This window comes from Uloborus diversus, chromosome 2, assembly GCF_026930045.1.
Source record: "Uloborus diversus isolate 005 chromosome 2, Udiv.v.3.1, whole genome shotgun sequence".
Lineage (NCBI taxonomy): Eukaryota > Metazoa > Arthropoda > Arachnida > Araneae > Uloboridae > Uloborus > Uloborus diversus.
In genome coordinates this window covers 171,467,778-171,493,770 of record NC_072732.1, presented here as the reverse complement: position 1 = coordinate 171,493,770, position 25,993 = coordinate 171,467,778, and the positions used below count along the sequence as shown (strand labels likewise).

Sequence of the window (25,993 nt, the reverse complement as noted above, 5' to 3'; positions counted from 1 at the left end):
GGCAACGCTTCAGAAATGCCGAATGTACTTATTCATTATTTTTTGTAAATTGCCGTTTTTGGCACTCGATTCAAAAAACTAGTGAAACGTGCCTTCCCCTAAAAGTTAACAAAGATGGCCTACAGTCAAGTTTTTACAATTTCAATGGGAAGTCCACAAAATCTTTCCTCTCCCAAAACAAACGAAAATCGTCTAAAATTGTGTTAAAAATTTCCGTGAAAAGGTCACCAAAATCCCTTTCTCTCTCTCTCTCTATCTACCCCCTCCCCCCTCCCCAACACATCCCAAAAAGTAGTCTACAACTGTATTTTTATGACTTTAATTCCAAAATATTTCCAGGGGAGTGTTCCTCAACAACCTCTCTCCAATTTCATCGAAGATTGTCAAAACTTTTGAATTTTTGGAGCTTCAATTTCGGAAAAATCACCGGAATCGAAAACTTTTTCGAAAATGTCGTTAATGAGGGCTTTCAATTACGATTTTAGAACTTCAGTTCCGAAAAAATTTCGGGGGAGAACCCTCGATCTCGAGTCCTTCTCCTATCGTCAATGAAGACCCACTAACATTATATTTTTGAATATTCAATATTAAAAAGTTAAGGGTTAACTCCTGACTCCATCCCTTCCCTTTACGCTACCAAAGATGGCTAACCATCGTATTTCAAAACTCCAATTTCCAACAATTCCGAAGAAAGTTCCAAACCCCGTTCCTTCACCCTACGTCATAAAAGATGGCTTACAACTGCGTTTTTGAGACTTTAATTTCAAAAATTTTCTGGAGAGGAGCCCCCATGTCTTTCTTTCCTCATCTTTCAACATCATTCAAAGATCGTCTAAAAACAGCGTTTTTAGAACTCCTACATCGAAAAGTTTCTGTTGAAAAGTTCTGAACCCCATGTCTTCTCGCTACGCCATCAAAGATGGCTTACAATTGCGTTTTTAGGACTTCAATTCCAAAATTTTTCCCGGGGGAAAGCCCCCGAACCCCGTGGTGTTTAGCAATACTAAAGATACCTAAAATTGCGTTTTTGAAGCTATCGTAAAAAAACTGGGGAGAACTCATGTATCTCATATTTCTCTTCAAGAACGCAAAGATAGCAAATAATTGTGTTTTTAAAAATATACCCGTAAATTTAAAAAAAATCCGGAACGGGACCCCCTAAACCTCCCTTCCACTTGTTAACCCTCCAACTAGTCTAAAAATGCGTTCCGAACAAAAATTTTCGGGAGAAAGCCTGCAAACACTCCTTCCTTTACGCGAATATTAAACAAAACTCAATCAACAAACAAATCCAAAACTATCTTCAAATTTTATTTACAAATGCAATTTTAGTATTTCATTATGTTCGGTACGTAAATTGGTGAAAAGAGATGCCATTTTGGTGCTGCAATCTTTCTTTTATAAGGAAAAAAGTACAAGTGAGGACCTGAATAACAACTGAAAAACCTTCACGAGTTTCAAACGAATCAAAAATTAAAGGGTTTAATTTTTATAATAGATCCAGAATGTTAGTAGAAACTCTTTTTCAATATTTTTATTCTTGTGTGTGTGTGTGTGTGTGATATTCGAAACACTTATAACGTTCATTCAAACTTTTTGAACAAAGCACATTATTCAAAAAAAAAAAAAAAAAAAAAACATGCTTCAGTTCTTACAACTTTTTTGAAATTTTAATTTCATTAGTCCCCTCCCCCTTAATGAAATACACAATCGCCCCTCTCAACAGGACACTGATCGCTCCCCTAAAATGATCGTCTATATACTTTCTGCGACCCCCCCCTCCCATTGGTATGCCCCTTCAGAAAAATTAGGGTATGCGCCTTTTTGAGGACCCAGTCCGACCCTGGTAGTATGTCTGTAATTTTTTCAATAATATTCGCTACAACGACCCTCCCCCTGCTCATGTGGTGAGGGGGTTCACAAGTAGATCAATTTATTGAAATTTCACAAAGGGTACTTGAAAATTTTCAAGTCTTTGTGAACAGATCTCATTATTGGGGAATAAAATTTTTAGGGGGGGAGCGAGGAAGGTGCCATGTAAACTTTCGATTGGGGCAGGGTGGGGACAGATCAGGGAAAAGTCAGGGAATTTATTAATCAGGGAAAAGTCAGGGAATTTTGAAAAAATAACAAAAAATCAGGAAAAATTGTTTTATGAAGAAATTTTTTTTTTGCTTTGCAAAATTAAGTACTCTTAATTCCCTACGTATTTTCCGCCAATTATCTGTTCAAAAAAAAAAAAAAAAAAATAATTAATGAGATGCGATTATACACTGCCGCATATTGTGCATCTTTTTCCTCAAGGTCAAAGTATTGCATCTTACTTATTAACCGCAGGATGAACTTCCTAAGATTGTATCTGTGTTTGTAAGGTTATTTATTACCTAGCTTGAAATTTCCTTTATGCTTTCAATGCTACGTAAAATAAACAATCATACAGGCAAAGAGGAAGCCTTCATTAATACCTTAGCTCCTTTGCCTTTATTCCATTGTCTCGAAGTAATTAGCGTACTGTAATCACGATTTTAAGAAGAAATCTTTGGTTTTTGAATTAATACTATAAAAGCTTAAAAGTTATTACTTCTTCGCGTTTTTAATTTAATTGCTAAAATTGAACTTTCAATTTAAAAAAAAAAAATGTTTTTTGCCGTTATACTATTTGTTGTCACCGCAAATTATAAAGGTTTTCTTTTCTTCAGAATTAAGTGATTCTTTTATTTTATAACCAAATTGTATTCTTCTTTTATATATTTTGAAATTAACTTATTGCTTTTTTTTTTCTTTTTTTTTCTTGCATTTCAAAGTTGTTTGTTACAAAAGCAATCTAGATTTTTTTTCGTTACATACTGAAATCATTTGAAATAGAGTTAACTTGTGTACTTAAGTAAATATCTTTATTTTTTTATTGTTAAAATGTTGTATTCATTCATTAAAACCTATGTTCATGATTAGCGAAAAGCTCCCTATGAATGGATGTTAAATGGTTTCATCTATTTTGCATAAATGTGTCAATTAGTTAGATAAGAATAACTACATTACCTCTATTCTTTCACTGTTACTCGTTATTCTTGCAACAATTATTATACTGTTTGAAAATTTAGTTCAAAATAATTTCAATTACTTTTTAGTTTTATCATAAATACACATATGTTTTTAAGAATGATTATAGTTTCTTAAAATTCGTATGCTAAGTAGTTTCTGGAAGTAAAGTTTTTTTTTTTTAAATTTTCTATAATCTTTCCATGTAGAAAAATTAAATATACTGTTTTAAAGATTCCCCGCCCCCCCCCCCCAAAAAAAAGCTTGATATGGTTTTTTTTAAACCATTTATTAAAAAAGTAATATTTTTTAAAAATATATCTTTAGTTCAAACAACTTTACACAACTTAAAACGTTTAAAATACTGCATTTTATACAAACATGCAATGGATTTCAAGTAGAGCGAAGGAAGGAAACCATTATCATTGGTAACTTTAAATTAGGGAAATTTGGTGAACTTAAACAGGGAAAAGTCAGGGAACTTTTTTCACAGTTCCTGTCGCCACCCTGTGGGGGCAAAACACCAGTTGTATCTTAACTTTTTGAGGTCAGTGTACGTATAGGTTTTCAGCTACAAAGTTAGTACAATTTATAGTTATGATACAAAATAGATTCAAGTTTTATATTCTACAAAGTTAATCCCCCCCCCCCTCTTTTTTTTATTCAAACCAGCCTGAAGTGATGTGATCTTCAGATTTGTTATACAGAATTGCAGATTATCGTACCGAAAATTAAAAATACTATTTTGCTAAAAGTCACTAGTTTTGATAAATTTGAGTTCTGAAAGTAGTTATTTGATTTAACCTTTTTTTTTAAATCATAGACAAGCTGAATGATCTAATAAAAATCTTGTGATAATTATTTATTTTGTTCCGTTGCTATTATACTTTATGTAATGTATTTTATTTTCATTCATAAAAAGTATTAGCAAAAAATAAAATACGCTTAGTACAGAACTAGCTTAGTACAGTACATTCATTTACACATCTTTTTTTGACTACAGTCAAACATATATCTGATCAGACTTGAATCGTTTTATTCACATCATATTTGATTGTTAAATCCAACTACTTCAGCTTCATTGAAAACTTTTTCCTTGTCTTGAGTCGAAATTCAAACTTGACTCACGCAACACGGCCACACAACATAATGCACTAGCGCAACTAAATTTTCTCATGGAAAAGGGTTGCTTGTTACAAGCCAGTATTTTCTCTTCAGAGGGGGGGGGGGGGGGGTTGCAGGTTCATAGCAGTTCTTACATTTTTGCCATACAAGGATTGGCAACATTGCTAATAACATAGGCTCTGAGGAATTAACCTCCATCCCCATTACGCCCTGACCCAGTGCAATCTTCAATTGAAAATGTTTCAACTTGATTGACGGTTTTGTTTTTCCCTTGGAAGTTCATGATGGAGCCAATATTAGAAACCGGAATATTTTCGCCAACATGAGCCAGAATAAGCTTGCTATGAGGCAGAGGCAGAGACCAGCCCATTCTATAGAGGGTGGCCATCCAACAGTGAATATTCTTGTCTTCATGTAATCTTCAGGAATACCTTTGTCAAATACAGTACTTGTGTAAAAGCCATCCGGTTTTACTCGTTTGAAACGCATAAAAACGAGGTTGAAGATGCCAAAGACAGCTGTGGGAAGTAAAATACAGAATTTGGATTACTACTTATCACAAACTAAAGGTTTACGCGAACGCAAGAATATAACACCGCTCACAAACTAGGGTTTAAAAGCGCTTGCTAATGGGGAAGATATGCTACAACGGAACTGTAAAGCAGTATTGGAATAATAGCAAAACAAAGGTATCGAGAACTGTGCCAATGTGGCCATCTAAAGCCAAGTTAAACCTCAGTCAAGCACCCGAACTGCTGATTGATACCTTCAAACAAACAGAAGGCTTTAATCGGTGGTTTAGGGTGTTAGACGGAGGTCCAAACTTAGAGCTGGCCTGAGTAAGTGGATGGAGCAAGTCCAATCATTGGCTAAGACACCAAGACACGTGACTCAACAACGACGAATGGTTGGCAGGGCCGGGCTCTAGTAGTTTAGCGATATTGACAAGTGCCGCCCCGCCCCTCCATTAAATAATATACATAATAATGTAAAATAATATTATATTAATAAAATGAAAATAACAGTCAAGTGCTTAAAATTAAAATGAGTTTCTAGTTAAATTCCAAACTATGATCTGCATATCCAAGCACTGGTACACACTTTAAATTATTTTCTTAACATTAAAGTAGTGCATCTTATGGCAGTGAAAAAGATATTGATATTTTCAAAAGGCTTTTAAATCACTAAATTTGCCGCCTTTAAAATTAAATTGAATTTCTAGTTAAATTCTGAACTATGTTTTACATATCCAAGCACTGGTACACACTCTAAATTATTTTTTAATTTTTTTTAGCATTGAATCAGTAAATCTAATACTGAAACAGATATTCATACTTAAAAAAAAGTTTCAATTTCGACATTCGCCCCCGTCCGGTGAATGGAGCATAGGGTACTCCTTAAGAATACCCTAAAAGAATACTTCCATGATAATTTCAGACTTATAAAATGGTTTTTAGAGATTTTCACCGAACTTCAAATTTAACATTTTTTTCAGTTATTTGAATAAATTTTGCATCCAACTGATAAATGCGTGAAAAAGTTAATATGACCAATGCATCTAAAACAAAGCGATGTTTTGAAAGTATTTTCAATAAAATAAGAAACAGTAAACAATTGCTGGTAGTATATTGTTAGATATATCCTGTCTTAGAACAGTGCTGAATCATATTCACTTCATTGAGGGGGAGGGGGGAGGGGTTAAGGTACAAAGGCCCCAGACCAAATACTTTTCGGGGCTTCCATAGAGTAAATTAATTTGAGGGGCTGAAAATCGGGGGTTCTAGACTACTACTGGCTAGGTTGCCTATTCAGTGCCTAATGGCCTTAGGGGGGGGGGGGCGAAAATAAATATTAAGCTTTCAGAAAAGCGTTACTTTCATCACCGTGACAAAAATAACTAATTTTTCTTGAAAGTGGCAAAAGCTATATTGACAAGAAAGTCACAAAATGGCACATCTAATTGTCCACATACATATTGATGGGTAGTCAGTACAATTAAGTATCTACAATTTATTATATGTTTGTGTACATTTATTTTACTGCTGTTTTCCCGTTTTCAAATATCGAGAGTCCTAAGATAGATAATAAATCTATTTCCTTTTCTAATCTCTTTCTTGCGTTTCTTCGCACCTGACTTGTAATCAAACATGTATACTAGGTCGGTCTCGGAAAACTCAATTTAAATATTTGCTTATGTCTAAGGTGATTCATCTACACTTTTTTTCTTATTTTCGCACGTTTTTCGGTTCTGTGAATTTCTATTCTCAGAAATCTTTTAAATGTGTTTTTCTCTGCACAATATTGTCATTTTGGACTTTAGAATAAACAATGTATCATGCAATGCTTTTAATTATGAAATAAGTAAATAAATACCTTTGTTCAACTTAGTAACAGTAAGTGGATAATTATCCACCTACTGTTAGTACGTTGCACATAGGTATTTATTTACCTAAAGCTAAAAATTAGTAACTAATTGCAATGTTTCGATCGTGGCTTCAATGAAATCCTTTTTCGGTTCTCAACCATTCAGGCTCTTCGTCCCCCCCCCCCCTGAACACTATGCATTCATTTGTGATCATCCCTTCTCCCCTCCTCATCAGACTACCATGTGTAATGAATAAAAGAGTAGAATTAAAATTTGAAACTGAAGCCAGCTGGAATAGCTCAGAGTGATTAATCAATTAAAAGAAATATAATTTCGTAAACAAAAATTAATACTACTTCGCATAACTTTATTTTGAACATATTGTTATTAGAATCAGGGCTGTGGAGTCGGAGTCGTGTTTGAAAACATATCGACTCCGTTTTTTTTTTTCTTTCTTTAATTTTCACTGATTCTCCTTGCATTTTTTAAAAAACTGACTAATAAATTTAATTACATGTATAAAGGCCTACTAATACGAAAATAACTGTCATTGTGATAACAAGCTGGCTTGATTGTTTATCGAACAGCTACCTACGCCATCTTCTAGTTTGCTTATTTTTTAACTTTATGTATAACTGATAGCAACTGTCAGCAAAGAATTTTGTTGCCCAATCATTTTCAAGTAAAAATAAAAAAAAAAAATTTCCCGATCTCAGTTACAAAAGTGCCTACCAAGGACCTTATCTTTAAACGCGCTTTAGTCAAAACTTGAAAATGTCCACTTACATCCCTTTGCTTCTCCCTTTGCTGCTAATTAAATAATTTCTAATACATAGGTCAGGTTGGTATGTTTAACAATCACTTTCACAAATAAGTGGATTATCACCGTTCGCTCTTGAGAAATTTTTGAATGTTAGGTTGTAACTAGTTTAAAAGGGTAACTTTTAATGTCCATCCTTGGTCGATATTTTGACTTAATGCTTCAATGCTTGCCAATGCTGCAACTACAGATTCGCGGTGATATATGAGTAAAAACTTCATTAAAAAACTTCTAAAACGGCAATGATGTCGAAAATATTTACATGTGACCTCAAAATTGAGCAAATTGTGGTCAGTTTTACGAAAAACTTTTTTTCTAGAATACATTATGCCCCCCCCCCCCCCCCCCCGCTTGAAACCATTCTACGCCCGTCTAGGTTGTGAACTCTTGCCATTTCTCAATGCCAAAAAGTATGTGAGCTTTTAGATGTTAAGTCATCCGAGAAAATATATACTCCCAAATTTAAATTTATTCTTCATTTTAAATCCGATCTATCTTAATTCTTGTGTCCACTCTCTACTTGGATGAGGAAGGGGGATAGTTGTTGTGGTTGTTGGAATTGCGCTGAAGCAGAGGCGCAAAAGTAGTATAAGCTTGGAAGAATATTTTTCATTTTGTTAGAAATTTTTAAAGTTGAAACACGTGTCTGCAACTAGTTGCTAATTTTTGCCTTACCCATCACGTTGTTTCCCAGTGTTACCTATAAATTAATCACAAAAGAAACTTTCGTTTCATTGCGTAGTTTGGTGTTTGGTAGAAATAACGGCATAAATTTTGATTTTCTTTAATGCTGCTATTTACTAACGACTATCTTACAGCTTTCAATCGAAAATAAACGTTAGACTTTTGTTAGACTTCAAAAAAAAAAAAAAAAAAAAAAACTTTTCCAAGAGACTGTCAGCACTTTCAGCTTGATCTGACTCTTCATCATCACGGTATAAAACAAAAATATTCATCAAAATAGTGTGGCAATGTGGTAAGGTTGGAGACGTCTCGTCTAGATAAGTATTTGTAGATTTGATTTTACGATCCAGAGATTATCCTATGCTCCGTTCACGGAAGAAATAGACCGGAAGTAAACAAACAGGGTGCCCGATGGTTTACCCCTTTGGGGGGAGGACACCTTGGGGGATTTTCTGGTATAACTTTGATATACACCCCCAAAAATTATGCGCCAAATCTGGCATTCCCTACGGACTTTTTAGGGTTGCTGTTCCTTATTTTGGTGTTGCCAATTTAGGTTTTTTCAGCTTTTAGGTTTTTACTGTTGCCAAATTTAGTATTTTCATGTATTTTGTACCATTTTTTGAGTTTTTTTAAAAGTTTTGTGGCAACAATTTTTGTGGCAACAAAGTTTTGTGTCAACAAAAACAAAAAAAGTCGCCAAATTTCCGATTTGGGGGGGGGTATATCAAAGTAGTTCCGATTTTCTGAGGAATCTATTTTTAAAAAAAATTTAAAGAAACCGTATTTACATTCGCCTTCTGCTTGGCACCAGCTTGTTCTTGTCCAAACCAAGCACGTAATGGACATCGCCAAATGGTGCCTTTCTTCGACACCATTGTGCTTTCTGCAGTCTGGCTCTGATAAATGACCTCCGACGGAATGAAGCTGTTGAAATTCGGGCGCAGAAAGCCAGTATTCGCGGCCGATAACGATCGCTGGCGTTGTGCTACTTTAAAACTTACTTCTCTTTCAACGCAAACATAATTGAGCTACTCCAAGGTCAATAATCTTTTTATCAGAGCCAGACTGTAAATGAAACAGGCAAAGGTATGTTATAGTTGTAAAATTTAGTCACTTGACCAAAGTGCAATTGCACTACTTGTACCAGACGTTCTTTAGTTACTCGGAAGCTTAGTTTGAGAAGTGATTGGTATGAGGTTAATTGACGTTAATTAGTGAACAAAACAACTTTCCTATCTAGCAGAATTAAAGAAATGGCTATAATGACTACTTTCTGATGAGGTATTAACATTTCATACACATAATATTAGTAATGACATTTAAAAAAAAAAATAAGGTAATTTTTTTAAGTTACCTGCCAAAATGTACATAACACCTGTAACCATTATTGTGCTGATCTGTTTCTTGAAAATTCCTAAAATACCAAGAGGAGCCGAACAGCCCAATAGTATTAGAGATACAATTGCGCATGACATAGCTAAATTACGCATTCCTGAAAAATAAAATAAAAGAAATGAGTAAAGAGTAAAAAGCAGTGAGTATTATGTCTAAACAATGACTATTCTATAAATTTAAAGCTTTTCATTACTACTTCTAACATGATAGAATTTTTAATGAGAAAATAATTTTTGGTACTCATGTAGTATTTTAATGGTACGTTATCATTTATATTCTGTGAAAATTAAACATTAATATCATATCAATGTACAATAAAATTGTCCTGTGCTTATGTGTAGTTTGAAAAAATTCTTTCTTTTTTTTTTTTTAAGTTAACTGCATCAAGTTTTCCAAAAGTTTTTTGTTAATCGCTCTCTCTCTCTCTCTTATAATATTTCTTTTCTTTACTAATAATAAAGCTGAAAGTCTCTCTGTCCGGATCTCTCTCTGTCTGTCAGGATCTCTGTGACGCTCATAGCGCCTAGACCGTTCGGCCGATTTTCATGAAATTTGGCTCAAAGTTAGTTTGTAGCAAGGAAGGCACCTCGAAGCGAGTTTTCGAAAATTCGATTTTGTTCTTTATTATTCCAATTTTAAGAACATTTTCCCACGGAAAATTATCATAAGATGGATGAGTAAATTACGAAGTTATCACAACGTGGAACCGTAACATGGACAAGCCAATTGGCGAGAAATTCATCATACATTATTTGTAAATATACAGGCGAACCAAAAGACCTTTTAATTATCTACTACGGGCAAAGCCTAGCAGGTGCCACTAGTTACTGAATAAAATAAGTACTGAAGAAATTAATTTTTGATAATTTCTAGTTTCACTATAAAGTGTAAAAAGTCCTACGGAAGAAAAAAAAACAGTCCCATTTTGCACGGACCGATTTACAGATAGCAGGGTCCTGCGCAGAAAACCATTTACGAGCCAAGATAGTCGATAAGTTTCCAATAAAATTCGTTTTTGTTACACTTTAGGTCAGGGGTTCTCAAACGGTGGGTTTCGACCCCCAGGGGGGTTGCAGGATGTGTCCAGGGGGGTCGCGAGATATGGAAAAAAAGTCTAATTTATTGCTGTGAAAAAAGAGTACACATAAAACTTTTAATACACATACAAGTTGGTTTTTGTGTACTCTTAGTGGGATACATGAGCTTGTTTGGAATCAACCAGTTTTTTAATGTCTGGAATGATCTTTGTAACACACAAAATAATATCATTTTCCAGTGTCAAACGATTTCTTAATTTTGTTTTTAAATTCATCATTATGGTTATGGAGAATCCTTGTTCAAAGTTGTAAGGTGCAGAATATGGCATCAAAGTTTTTAATGCTGTTGTGGACAGTTCTGGTTATTCCTTTTTAATACCTATCCAAAATTTGACGATATATCTTTGTTTGTTTCTTTTTCGTATCGCGTGCAATGATAGAACTTGAAGGAGCTCAAGGTCAATAAACTCATAAAACTACTACAAGATTGTAAAATCAGTAAGATCTGCTACTGTCTCTTATTATAAAATAATTCAAGAGACAAAAACTCATATTTATTTTACTAGTTACTTGTGTTACTTTAAGGATAAAAATCAACCATTTGTGTAGTGTTTAGTTATTGTTTTTAGGGGTTTAAACAGTTTTAAAACTTTGGGGGCTCACCAAAATACTTAGTCTAAAAAGGGGGTCGCAGTGTATAAAAGTTTGAGAACCCCTGCACTAGGTTACTTAAATGAACAAAGGATGCTACTTTACGGACAAGAATACGAGCAAATGTAAAAGGTGACGTGTCTATTAAATGAAGAAAATAATCTGATGCGTACATTATCTAACTTCACAACCCTGTTAAATAGTCGATGTCTTTTAAATATTAACTTTTCACTTCCTTTTACAAAAAAGGAAGTATTGTATTCGCGAAAAAATTTTCATTCAAAATTCGACCTTAATTTCCATTTTGCTCACCCCCGAATTAATGTTGAGTTTTTTTTTTTTTTTTTCAACCCGACCACACGCGGATAAGTGCCTCAGAACGTATTGTAACGGATTTGGTACGACTTCCACTTTCTTGAAATGAAGACACAGTTCTTGATAAAAACACAGGAAATTTATTTACACTATGTACAGGAGAAATCGTTAACAACTGCTAAATTAATCATCAGCAATTAAGCAAATATCACTCAACACCGTAAACTTGACGGTTACACACGTATTTACTTCCAAATACGAAAACAACACAGCGAAATGCCTCGCTATAAACAGAGCAAATACGCTCTCAGTTCCAAATCTCAATCGAAACTCCCCCTTTATCACGCAGGACGCTTTTATAAACATCGAAGAATTTCCCACAACATTCTTACCTCTTCTCGAAATGCGTAGACCGTTATCAAATTTTATCAATGAAAAGAAAAGAAAATAGGGGGTCGTATACTTTAGCCGAATGAAAAGGGGTTGTATATTCATTACGGGAAACTATTTACAGGTTACGTTACTACAATAATTACTATTTACAGGATTTGTAACATTTCCCCCCTCCTAAGGACTGCACGTCCCGGGCAGTACAATTCCCAGAAAGGGTGCCAAACTTCTATCACAAGTTTACAAATATACACATTAATTAATAACTAACAGATACAGAAAACACAATAATAACAAAAAATATTACTAAACATTAAAAGCAAAAATTATCTACAACTTTTATGTTATCAACCATGGTTGTTTACGTAATATACTCATGAACTATGGCCATAGTATGGGGCTAACCGATCATAATGTACAACCCTAGGTTTTGCATTAGGTGATTTTTGGATCCTCACTACGACGTCATTTAGTCGGTTAAGGACTTTGTAGGGTCTATCCCAATGCGACTGCAATTTGGGTGACACACCTTTCCGTCGGATGGGATTCCATAACCAAACCTTGTCGCCTTCGTTGAATTCATGTCCAGTAGACCTTGTGTCGTATCGGGTCTTCATCTTCTCCGCCGCGATGTTGATTCGCTCTCGTGCGAAGTTATGAACGTCTTCCAACCGGGCCTGGAGATCCTGGATGTACTCCTCAGGCGATGAAGGCGCATCCGGAGGACGACCGAAGACGAGACCACAAGGTAGCCGAAGCTCTCGTCCAAAGAGCATCTGAGATGGGGCAAATCCGGTAGTCTCGTGGACAGCACTGCGGTAAGCCAGCAGGAACAAAGGTAGCTTCTTGTCCCAATCCTGTTGATTTCTGGATACCATAAGCGAGAGATTATTCAGGATTGTGCGGTTAAATCTCTCCACCATGCCGTCCGATTGTGGGTGTAGTGGTGTTGTCCTAGTTTTCTCAATTCCGAAAATTTGACATAGGCCCTTAAACACAGCAGAGATGAAATTCCTCCCTTGATCGGAATGAATCTGCAAAGGTGTTCCATATCTCGAGATCCAATGTTGGACTAGAGTCTCTGCTACGGTGGTAGCTTGATCTGGAATGGGATACGCTTCGGGCCACTTGGTGAAATAGCCGATGGAAACAAGAATGTATTTGTTCCCATCAACAGTTCTTGGTAGATGACCCAGGATGTCGATCCCAATTCGTTCGAAAGGAGCTCCAACGTTGTACAGATGTAGCTTCCCTCTGCTTCTTTTCTTCGGTCCTTTACGAGCAGCACAGGCGTCACAAGAATGGCACCACTTCTCCACGTAATCCTTCGCCTTGCTCCAGAAGAAGCGCTCCCGAACTTTATTGAGGGTTTTTAACACACCAAAATGTCCTCCAGTCGCACTACTATGTATTTCTTTCAGAACATCTGAAATATTTGATCGGGGAAGTAGTAACTGCCACCTAGATGTTTTGCCGTCATCAGATTCCCATTTTCGGTACAGTACGCCGTTCCGTAAATGGAGTGAGTTCCATAAAGCCCAGTATCTTTTTGTTGCTGGACTGAAGATGGAAACGTCCTGCCAGCTAGGGCGTCGACTGTCACTTTCCATGAACTCCAAAATTGGTTTTATGTCGGGGTCTTCAAATTGATCTTTTCGAACTTGGTCATCACTCCATGGATCAGATTCTGATGATGTTGGAGTCACTGTCACCTGATAGGCAGTAGAGTTAGTCGTTCCATACTGTTTCTCGATACGGGAACAATAATTGCAGTTCTCAGGACAGGGTCTCCTTGATAAAGCGTCTGCATTACCGTGAGACAACCCTTTTCGGTGCTTGATCTCCATGTCATATTCCTGGAGCCGCTGTATCCACCTGGCTATCTGACCTTCCGGATTCTTGAAGTTCAAAAGCCAAGTTAACGAGGCATGATCTGTCCGAAGCAGAAATTTTCGGCCGTAGAGGTAATGATGGAAGTGTTCTACAGCTTTTACTATGGTCAGTAACTCCTTTCTGGTGACGCAGTAATTTCGCTCCGATTTTGATAAGCATTTGCTTCAGTAAGCGATGACCTGTTCATTACCGTCAATTTCTTGGGATAAAACAGCTCCGATGCCCTCGTTGCTCGCATCAGTGTCCAGGATGAAGGATTTTTCAGGCTGAGGATAGGTGTTGATGTTAAAGCCTCCTTCAGTCGTAGAAATGCATCTTCGCATTCTTTGGACCATTCAAACTTTTGCTTGCTCTCCGTCAGCTTATGCAAAGGTCGTGCAATGTTGAAAAAACCCTTTACAAACTTCCTGTAGTACGTGCAGAGCCCCAGGAAATTTCGCAGCTGATGGATGTTTTCGGGACGACTCCAACTCTTGACAGCAGATACCTTTTCTGGATCGGTTTGTACACCTTCGGAAGAGATGATGTGACCAAGGTAGTTCACTTCCCGGCAGAACAAATTACATTTGGACGGGCTTAACTTCAGATTGGCTTCCTAAGCTTTTGCAGCACCTTCCTAAGATTTGCCAGAAGTTCTTCGAAACTGCGTCCCACGATGATGATATCGTCTAAGTAGACCAGACAGGATTCGTAGGAAAGTCCTCTTAACACTGTCTCCATAAGACGCTCGAACGTAGCTGGTGCATTGCAGAGGCCGAAGGGCATCACTTTAAACTGCCATAAGCCTTGTCCAGTTGTAAACGCTGTCTTCTCTCGGTCATCAGGGTGTATCTCAACCTGCCAGTAGCCGCTCTTCAAGTCCAGGGTCGAAAACCACTTGTGTCCGGAAAGAGTGTCCAAGGTGTCGTCTATCCGTGGAAGAGGATAACTGTCTTTCTTGGTGATTTCATTCAGCCGCCGGTAATCGACACAAAATCTGGTGGAGCCATCTTTCTTTCGGACCAAGACGATGGGAGAGGCCCAAGGACTGGACGAGGGTTCGATAACCTCATTCTCCTGCATCTCTTTCAGGAGGGTCTCAACCTCTTCCTTCTTGGCGAACGGTAGTCGTCTTGGATGCTGTTTAATAGGGGGGTGTTCTCCAGTGTAAATCCTATGCTGCGTTAAATTCGTACGGCCAACATCCTCCGATGCTGATGAAAACAGATGCTTGAAGTTATCCACCAATTGTTCCGCAGCAGTTCTTTGATCTTTCGATAATGGCCCACTCCCAACTAACTTCGATGTCAAGGACTCTGAAGACACAGTCTAGGGGGAATTGATTCTTCTGATGATGCTGTTTACTGGAATACAGGTTGCTAACACTTCACCTTTCCGGACATTCCTTGGCCTTTCACTCACGTTGGCGACTCTCACAGGAATTACATCCTTAGAAAGGTCCACAAGCGTAGATGCTACCAGCACTCCTTTTAGGTTATTGCTTAGGTTAGGATATTCAATGAGTCCAAATTGAAAACTATTGCTTTCTTCAATGGAGCCAGGTATTAATGATTCTGACCTTGAGGGAATCGATAAATCTGTTTGGGCTATTATTTGATGAGCGGATTTTACATCATTTTCAGCGTTGAAGATGGCTATGTCTTCTCTCATCGAGTGCAGTTCATTAGTCTTGAAGTCGAGGTTGAAGTCATACTTCTTTAAAAAGTCCAATCCGAGAATGAAGGGGTCTGTGATAGCAGCAACGAATGCTATATGATGGTAAGTGGCATTTCCAAACACAATTTCTAAGTTCACTTTACCTTCAATCTCGATCTTGTCACCCGTCACAGTTTGGAGGGTAACGCAGGGCTGCGTCCATAGAATGTTGAGTCCAAATTGACGAGCCACATCTGTTCTAATGATCGTAACATTGGCTCCAGTGTCAATAATCAGTTCGCAGGGAAACCCGTTTACATATGCGTAAACAAACAGTCCATTACTGCCGCCACTCGTCGATGAAATCTGGAAAACTTTCAGATGGGGCTCATTCCAATTTGGCGACCTCCGCCCCGCGAGGTTGCCATGACTTAGTTTTCCTGGACCTGCGAGGGAGAGGTGCTCTTCCTTCTGGTTTCTTGGCGAGCTTCACAATTTCTTCGTAAGTGACGCTCGCCGCCACATTTCCAGCACTTAAGTGATTGTCCATTTTGGTCCTTGGGAGCCGAAATCCTTTTGAGGGTTCCTGCAATTTCTTTTATTTGCTTTTCCAGTTCAGCAAAGCGTGACGAAACCGGATCAGGCTCATCAGTTTTCACGCCGCGGATTGAATGGCGATCCTTGCGGGTTGCTTGCTGGGCGGCCTCCAACTTCATCGCATACACAACAGCAGAATTCAGGTGTTTGACATCCGCCATCCGTAGAGCTTTCTGGATTTCCGGATCTCGAACCCCGTCGATGTAGTAGTTGAGTGCCAGGTTGTCTCGAACATCCGCAGGACAGTCACAAAAAGCAAGATGAGACAATCTCTCGACGTCCGCCGCTAGCTCTTGCAGGGTTTCCCCGGTTTTCTGGAAACGGGACTTCAACTGGAGTCGGCTGAAATCTTTCTGGCACTTCTCACCGAAGCGAAGCTCCAACGCAGATGTGAGGGCGGCGAAATCCAGGCGCTGGCTGTCCGGAAGGGTCTGGAGAATGTCCGCTGCGTCACCTCTCAGGGATGCTGCAAGATGACAGGCCTTGGTAGCAGAGTCCCATCCGTTCGCTTCCGCCACTATCATGAATTGAGTTTTGTAAACCTGCCACGAAGTTTTCCCATCAAATGTGGCAAGTTTAATGGACGGTCGAGCAACCGATGTGGGAGCGCCAAACTGTACAGAGCTGCTTTCCGCGGTCGCCAATCTCCTTTCCACGTCCTTAAAGATTTCTTCTTTAAATAGATGAAATCTTCTATCTTCTTCTTCAAATTTATTTTCTACAGCATTGAATCGGCTTTCAACGGTATCAAATTTTTCTTCAATAGCATCAACTCGATGCTCTATGTCATTAAATTTATTTTCCATCACAGTCTTTACCGAAATAAGGTCGTTTTTAATTTCTTCTTGGTTAGACGTTAAGTCCTTTTTCAGCACCGTTAAATCGCTTTTTAACTGGTCTTGATTTGCCAACATACTTGCAGTCAGATCACTTTTTAATTGTTCTTGATTAGCCGCCATATCATTTTTTAATTGTTCTTGATTAGCCGCCATATCATTTTTTAATTGTTCTTGATTTGCAGTAAAACTTGCAGTCTAATCACTTTTTAATTGGTCTTGATTAGCCGCCAATTCATTTTTAACAGAGTTGATTGCATCAAGAAGTTGTTTTAATTGTTCATCCATTGCGTGAGTAACCACCATAAAATTAAAGTCTAAATTCAAAAAGTTTTTATGAAAAAATGTCCAAAGTCACACTTACTCCAAGAAAGTCCTAAAGTAGCCCCACGTTGGGCGCCAAATTGTAACGGATTCGGTGTGACTTCCACTTTCTTGAAATGAAGACACAGTTCTTGATAAAAACACAGGAAATTTATTTACACTATGTACAGGAGAAATCGTTAACAACTGCTAAATTAATCATCAGCAATTAAGCAAATATCACTCAACACCGTAAACTTGACGGTTACACATGTATTTACTTCCAAATACGAAAACAACACAGCGAAATGCCTCGCTATAAACAGAGCAAATACGCTCTCAGTTCCAAATCTCAATCGAAACTCCCCCTTTATCACGCAGGACGCTTTTATAAACATCGAAGAATTTCCCACAACATTCTCACCGCTTCTCGAAATGCGTAGACCGTTATCAAATTTTATCAATGAAAAGAAAAGAAAATAGGGGGTCGTATACTTTAGCCGAATGAAAAGGGGTTGTATATTCATTACGGGAAACTATTTACAGGTTACGTTACTACAATAATTACTATTTACAGGATTTGTAACAGTATAAACACCCGGAATATACATTTTGACATTCCCCGAGCAGTGTTGCCAGATTGAGGGAATTTTCCCCATTTTGGGGAAATCTAGTGCTTTCTGGGGAAATTTTGGGGAAATGGGTTTTGAGGGGAATTCTTTGGGGAAAATTTTTTTCCCTTGGGGAAAACCTGGGGAAAAAAAACCTCGGGGAAAAAATATTTTTTTTTCGTATTTAAATTCGCGTCAAGAAGTAGTAGGAACATTGTTTGTATCAAACAGCGTTGGGTTAGCTTTGCTCAACTTTATAGAATTCGCATTTCGCATTATGTGGAATATTATGCTATGGAATTCGCCATAATGTTCTGCGTGAGTAACAAGTTGATACGTGAAACAGGTAAAAATAAGTGTTATGAAGAGTGTTCTTGGATAAATATATACAAAAATCATAGTTTAAATGTACATACAGAAGCAGAGTAGTAAATGCGAGTAGAAAAAAAAAATTTGGTTCTTATCTCTCGGTCAGGCGCTTGTATTCATGACTAGTGGCACTCGCACGGCTTTGCCCGTAGTAGAAAATTAAATGGTCTTTTGGCCCCTGTATATTTACAAATAATGCATGATGAATTTCTCGCCAATCGGCTTGCCCACGTTACGGTTCCACGTTATGATAACTTGGTAATTTACTCGTCCATCTTATGATAATTTTGCTCGGGAAAAATGTTCTTAAAATTGGAATAGAAAAAGAAAAAAATCAAATTTTCAAAAAATCGCACACCGGTAAAGGTGCACACCCCCATGCTACAAACTAATTCTTTGCCAAATTTCATGAAAATCAGCCGAACGGTCTTGGCGCTATATGCGCATTAAAGATCCTGACAGACAGAAAGAGATCCGGACAGAGAGATATCCAGACAGAGAGACTGTAAGCTTTATTATCTTAATATATAAAAATCTTCTGTGCGTACGTTTGTCGCCATAAGGCTTTTAAACGGCTGGACCGATTTTGATCAAATTTTTTATGTGTAATTAAGTTGTGGCAAGCATGGTTTCGAAGCGCGATGGATCGAATCGGAAATGTTTTTGTTAATTAATTAATTAATTTAAACATTGAATGGTTATATCTCCCAAATGATTATTATTTATTTTAACCTATTTTTGAGCGAGAATTGAAATAAATATTTACCCGTTGCCAAAGGACAATAAAAAAGCCAGCTCTGCATTTTGTAATGAAATTTCCTTCTGTGATATGTCAATTGAGAATAGATAAACCGTAGAGAGAGAGAGAGAGAGTGAAGCCTTTATTTCTTGAAAGCAACGATTTTAGGTCCAGTGATATATTTTAAAGTAAAGTACTGGAAGAAATCGGATTTCTTTCACTAGGTTCACGCAAAACGCGTATTTTTCGTCGTAGTTAAAACATGTGACCGGGTCGGTGCTTTAGGTTTTTCTAACCAAATGATCGGATAGTACAGTACATAACAACCTTTGTTTCTCGGTTCAAATCCATCTGAGTTTTGACACCAATGGCAACGATACTTTTAGGATTATCAAACTAAACAGTACATTATTAAAGGAAAAGATGGTGGAATTTGAAGAAGAAACAAATTTTATTTTCGTCCAGATTAATTACAACAGGGTAGTTCTATAGTACACAAAAGAGCAGTGCAGTGGAAGATCTTTATCTGTGGTGGAAAGAACAAATTAAGCAAATACATGAAGTTTCGTTCGGGACCGCTAATCGGTCGGAGTTCGCTTCGCTCACTGATCGGCTGGATTACAGGAACGTGGTGGCTTGGCGACCTCGGCCATAACAGTATTGTTGCATGATTATTTGTTTACTACTGTTAATGTAATTTATTGTATTTTTTGTTCATTTGATGAAATATTGAAAATTGCAAAGAATTGCTTTTGGTTCTTAAAGAGTTTTTAGTCAATTTAATTGAAGAACGTGTTTATTTTACATCGGGAAGGGGAGTGATTTTCGCTTATTCAAGGAACTGCTTTTACATTTATCTTTTTTTAAACGATATCTATTCGATTGTTCTATTCTTTTTCGTATGGGGGACGTTGCGGCGGGATTTCCCGTTTTTTTCTAGATGGGTAGTTATTTTTTTGTACTTAGTATCTGTGGATGATTTGTATCCTTTGATTATGGCTAAAGGAACAAACCATACAATCTCTGAAGATCTTTTAAGTACGCGAGAAAAAATAGTTAATGAAACAACTGCTCAGTGGGCACTAGATAAATCAAGTTGTAATAAATATACGCAATCTGACATCAAGCACACAGCTTAAAACATTTTCTGTTTACTTATTTTTTTCAAGAAAACGGTTGAAACACTTGATAGTTTAGTGACATTTTTCAACTTTTCAATTTACAAAGTTTGAACAGAACAACGTCTGTCGGGTCCTCTAGTTAGTAAAGATAAAGAAAGATTAAGATAAAGAAGCCAAAAAAAAAAAAAAAAAAAAGAAGCGAAAATGTGAAGAAAAAAAAGTTGGGGAATTTTATAAGAAAATTTGGCTATTTGGGGGAAAATTCTTTTTTCAAGAAACAAAAATATTAGAGGAAGTCGATTCATTTTATGAAAATATTAGTGGAAAAATAATTTTTGCATTTGGAGAATTTTGGTAGAAAACATCGCTTTTTGGGGAAAAGTTGGAAGGGAATTGGGAAAATCTGGATTTCACCATCTGGCAACACTGTCCCCGAGTTAATTTCAAAGACTTTTCTCGTGACGTCCGTATGTGCGTATGTGTGTATGTGAGTATGTATGTCGCATAACTCAAGAACGGTATGTCCTAGAAAGTGGAAATTTGGTACGTAGACTCCTAGTGGGATCTAGTTGTGCACCTCCCCTTTTAGTTGCATTCGGGTGTTTCTAAAGGGGTCTTTTGCTCCTTTTTGGGCGGAAATCATTGTTAATTTCGATGTATACTCAAGTGGTTTTATAATTTGGCGGACACTTGGCTATATATCGCCAGTCTTTTGGTCTCCAAGTATTGTCGCCAACTTCGCGACAAATTTAGCGATTTTTTTTTTAAATCTGGAGTCAATTTGGCCACTGGTGGTGATATATAGAGAGTAAACTATTGAATCACATTAAAATTGCCAATAATGGGAAAACGACATTAAAATTGGAGTAAAAGGAAGTCATGTGATGCACACATCAGCTCGTTTTTTCTAATGATGCGTCTACTTATGTACGTGCATTTGAAGTAATACTTTGTTAATTCATATTTTTTTGACACTTAAAAAAGATGTAAAATTCAGAGTTTTGCACTTTTAAATTTCGAGAATTTTGATGTTTTGTTAGCGTTAGGTATTCAAAATCTGAAGGAAAATGAAGTATTTTTTTGGAAAGAAATGAAGTTCATAATTACTACAGTAAAACTAAATACTGCAGATGAAGCACTACTCATCAATAATGATAAATTCATTTTTTGAAGCAAATTGTATCAAACATTAACATTAAAACAATTATATTGTTTTCAGAAAATAAATAAATAAAAGCACATTTTAAAATAGTTTTGAAAAAATTCGGAGAGAGTTTGAACCTTAAAAACCCACCACTTAAATACGGTCATGGACAAAATATAACTTTTTAACTGATGCACCCTAAACCTTTTTTAGAAATATATCATATTGAAATTAAAAATTTAATTTAACTAAATTTAGAAGCAAATAAATACAATTTTAATTTATAAGAGTTGTTGATGATTCATACGCATAATTAAAATTTAGTAGGAAACAAGTAATTTGTAATAAGTAATAATGCCTATGGTGTATAATATGTAATTTAGTGGTCCCTTACAAGTCGGTGACACTGGGCAAGTCCAGCCAAATGCCGTCCCATTAATCAGTCCCTGCCTATTTTCTATTTTTCTATTCAAGAGTCACAACTGACTACAACTGTATTTATGTCGAGGTCTGCATACTAGTGCCTTGCCTCCATTATTTTATATACCGATAGATGGCAGCACCATCACCGGATCGAACAGTTAATGAGAATTTAGAACTAGTGCAAGAGCTAATAGCTACCTGGTACTAGCACCCCCAGAGGTATCGTTTCACTTGGAGGACATTGAGACCACGAGCATATTTAACGTCGCCCAGTCCCCTTTAATGACGACGGTGGGTCTTCGACCAGCGGGGATCGAACCCGAGCCCCTCCGGCCCCGAGTCCAATGCCCTACCGATCAGGCTACCACGGCCCCCAGTCCCTGCCTATTTGTTGTGTTCCGATAACAGTATTGGCATTCTTCTTAAAAATTCAATGTTGAGCTAAAGCTTTGGTTTTTACTGTTATTTTTATAACGCCATGTTAAACACGAAATGGAAAGTACCAAATTATATGGACATGCGACATAGCTTTACAGTTGCGTCAAGTATCAAGGCTTTTTTTTGGTCACTGTACTAATTAATGCAAAAGCGTCTAAACTAATTTATGTTACATTAGGTAACATTTACGCTACTTTTAATATTGTATGACATTGCATCCATTGCAGTCTGAGTAAAATCGTTAAAGCCATTAAAAAAAAAACTTTGGGAAAATTAAAATGAAATAAAGGGATTTAAACATTATTGTATCATTAATTACTAATGTTGATTGCTAAGACATTAAAGCAGTATTGTAAATGTATACTTTTCAGAAAAAAGTGACGTATACAAAGATAATATTTCAACGAGTAAAACCTTTGAGGCCACTAGTATTTTTTAATAATAAAATGCACATATACGGGATTAAATTTCATTGGTGTTTGATAGATTGTGGAAACTTCAATTTTCAAACTAGGCATATATTTCTCCGATTTTTTTTTTTTTTTTTTTTTGCTCCTTGTGTTAGGCCTTCAGACACTGAAAATGTCGAAAGGCAAGAAGATAATTTATTCTGAACGAGAAGACCAGCCTAGCTGGGCCCAGAGCCTGTTGCTGGTCGCCACATTTGTATTTGAATTGAAATGTATTTTTCAACAGTAGTGATTTTAGCCGCGCAGAAATTAAAATTGGGAAATTAAAGACTGAAGTCAATATGCAGTTTGTTGAAATTGGATTCAACGAAACAGCTTTGTAAAATCAGCGTTTTTCGCATTTTTGCAATCTTAGAGGTAAGTTTTTCAGTGACAAGTGTATTTTCTATTGCTTCTAGCTATAATTGTTGCATTAAGACAGTCCGTCAAAAGGAAAACATAATTAAGTAGAAAAATTGTTATTCACTACAATTTATTCAAATTTAACGCACTGCGAATGCTTCAGTGTCTAAAAACGTCGCTTTAAGGTCCCAAAATAAGAATGTATAGAAAAAATTTCTTTTACCTCAAAATGCACAATCCGCTTAAAATTTCGTTGAGCAGCGCAGTTCCTGAAAAAACTTAACCATTCTGAAACTTATTTTAGCTGTGTGTTGTGAATCATTTGTCAAAAGAATGTTTAACATTACACTTTAAAGGTGTGAGCATCAGCGGTGCATAAAAAAAGGGGGAGGGGGGCAGGGCCCAATTTCCCAACAGGAAAAGTAGGCAGCTTGCCTAGGGCGGCAAAATTTTCAGGGGTGGCACATTTTGCTTCAACAACACATTTTTTAAATGAACTTTTTATTCTTGAGTGTAAATTATTAGCATTTTTTCATTTTTCGGAGATATTTTTTTCTTGTAATTTAATAATGATTACTTTCACACATCTTACGGAAATCAAATATATTTCAATCATGGTAATTGTTGATTACCGTGATTGAAATATGGAAATATTGAATTGATCATATTGAATTGTTCAGCGTAAAATAGTAAGTGAAGACGAAAAGCGGGTGTCGATTTCAGAAAGTGTCGTTGGGTTTGACCAAAACTCGCATACAAGATTAGAGTTTGACTAAGATTTTTAGTGCTGCAACTAAAGTTTATTCAGAGCTGGTTTCTTGAGTAATTGATGTTTATTTCTTTTTTACATTATTAATATTTAAAAATTGTTTCCTGTTAACATTAAGCCTCGGAGGCAAATGAAAATAAGTGACAAGCGAAAATAGCTGAATGATTTTAAATAAAGGAAACATACTTTAAATTAAAAATCGAAGAACAAAAAGTCTTCAAAATTTTTTTAACGTGATGGTATTTTTTTCAAATGGACAGTTTTCAAAAGCGGAAATGAGAAGACTCTGAGAAGAAAAAACGTTGGGTATCAATAAAAAAAAAACAATTTTAAAACTTTGAAAGAAAAAAAAAATATGTTGCAATATTATCTCCAAATTTTCCGAATCGTCAGAAAAATTAGCCAAATAAGGAATTTTTTGGGAAATCGCTGTGAGCTCCCATCGGGGCGCCTCTGAATCGCGGCATCATCTTCTCTTCATAAGCTTTGCAGTTTAAATTTCTGGAACACATTTTTGCGTGTTTTTGAGTCTTTGCTTCTTTTAGGGGGAAGGGGGCGGCAGATTTCAAATTTGCCTAGGGGCAGCATGAAGCTAAATTCGGCCCTGGAGGAGGGCAAGGGTCAGAGAGATGCGCGGGGGGCGGGGGTGCTCTTAAAGTTGACTTTTTTTTTTAATTTCAATTTTAACGTCAGTATTGATTTAATGATATTCAAAAAACTTCGGGAAACGGCCTCAAAAATCGGGACAGATGGCCGCCGTAAGATTCCCTCCATTTAATTCATAGTTCCATGTTGATTTTTATGGTAATATTAACGCGTAAAAACTATAAAATACAAAATTATTAAGTCAATTCTTCTTTGTTTAAACGCGTGAATTCATCAAAACTAGCACTTTTCGATCGATCGATGATTTTGAGCTAGGGAAAAGTGAAGGGGCAAGGCCCCTTTGCTTAAACAGTGAGGGGGGCGATCGCCCCCTTTGCCTTCCCATACTAGCCGCCTATGGGTATGAGAATTAATTTATATCGCAAAAATTGGCTAAGCCTCAGTTGCTGCACTGGAGCAAAATAGAGCGTTTTGAATTTTAACCAGCATGTCACGACTTGAGATGACCAATGACTACATTTTTTTTTTCCTTCTGAGGAATTAAATGGAAATTTTGGATGTACCAGACGAATTTAAGTGCTATTTGCATGACTTAAGAAAATGATACGAAATATTTTCCAATCGCCACCTGACGTTTTATCGAATCAGAGAAATAAATCGTTTGTTTCATTTTAATTCTGCTAATTTCTTTTTAATGATAATAATCGGTAAATTTTGTTTAAAAAATGGAAGCACCTGCTTACTGTGTAATCTTGTAATATTCTACGATCGATTCCCTAAAATTTCCTTTTGAAAGGCATTGGTAACATAAGTTTTCATTGCTAAGATTTCAGATGCGATACCTCTTCCTCCGTTTTGAAACATTCGTTAGAGAGAAAGTTAGTTTTGTTCAAGTAGCAAATGAAATATGCTGTTGATAACAACATCCTCATATATGTACATATGTAATAGCAAATTCAGTGATCGAATAACGCTCTGACATCATCAGCAAAGAAACTCGCGCCATAGCATGATAATTTGATAATATTTTCTGTAATGTTTGGCATACAGGGAAATGCTTTGTTTTGACGAGGCTGAACTGGATCCGGTCACTTAACTGTTTTACTAGTAAGACTAATTTTAGGAGAATGAAAGAACAAAAAAAAAAAAAAAAAAAAAAAAAAGAAAATTAATTTAAATTCTGAAATTTTGAATTCAAATTATGTTTTTCGCAATCACGAACTGAGACAGGACCCTACTCACATTGGAGTTATTGTTTCTAGAAACGGCTTCTGTCCCCCCCCCCAAGCCTGCCTCTCCCCCTGGGCGGTTACGTGTGCATAGTTGTGTGTGTGCGTAGACCTGTGTGTATGCACGTAGGCGTGTGCAAGGATATGTGTGTGTATGTGTGTGAACGTGCGTGTGTGTAGGACATGGATACCTCCGACCAGGAGAAGCGGGTAGCTCAAAATCGGAGCAGCCGCGCCGCGCCGCCAGCAGAGGACGGTGGGCGATGGTGCTGCGTAGGCTTCTGGTCCAAGTTGAAAAAGGCACGGACACCAAAAACGGTCAAATGAGAACAATAAGCAATCGTGATTGCTCAAAAAAAAAAAAAAAAAAGAAAAAAAAAGAAAAGAAAAGAAAAAAGGTCAACAATGAATGCTATCTACTGGAGTTGAGAGTTAATCATCCACTGCAGTTAGGGTTAAAATTTCAACTATCAAAATACATCAAACAGGCAATTGCTTCGTTCAAATGTAGAAGCCATTTTCAACCGTCATGTCTTGACGGGCGATTTTCTAGAGACAGTTTACTTTTCAGTAATAATAATGTGAGTTCGAACCGAAAGAATAAAACTTCAAAAGTCATATAACTGCATGATTTAGGGAATCTC

General features: G+C 36.8%; 1 protein-coding gene across 1 annotated transcript in view; it reads right to left on the bottom strand.

Annotated features, from left to right (window-relative positions):
* Positions 1-3,904: 3,904 nt before the first annotated feature.
* The window catches only part of LOC129217482 (uncharacterized), a 76,026-nt gene continuing 53,937 nt past the window's right edge, over positions 3,905-25,993 (bottom strand). Inside the window, exons 3-4 of the mRNA XM_054851789.1 lie at positions 9,391-9,528; positions 3,905-4,682 (exon numbers count right to left, since the gene is read on the bottom strand). Of these exons, the coding sequence (XP_054707764.1) occupies positions 4,444-4,682; positions 9,391-9,528 (377 nt within the window). The 3' untranslated portion in view covers positions 3,905-4,443. The remainder of the gene's footprint in view (positions 4,683-9,390; positions 9,529-25,993) is intronic.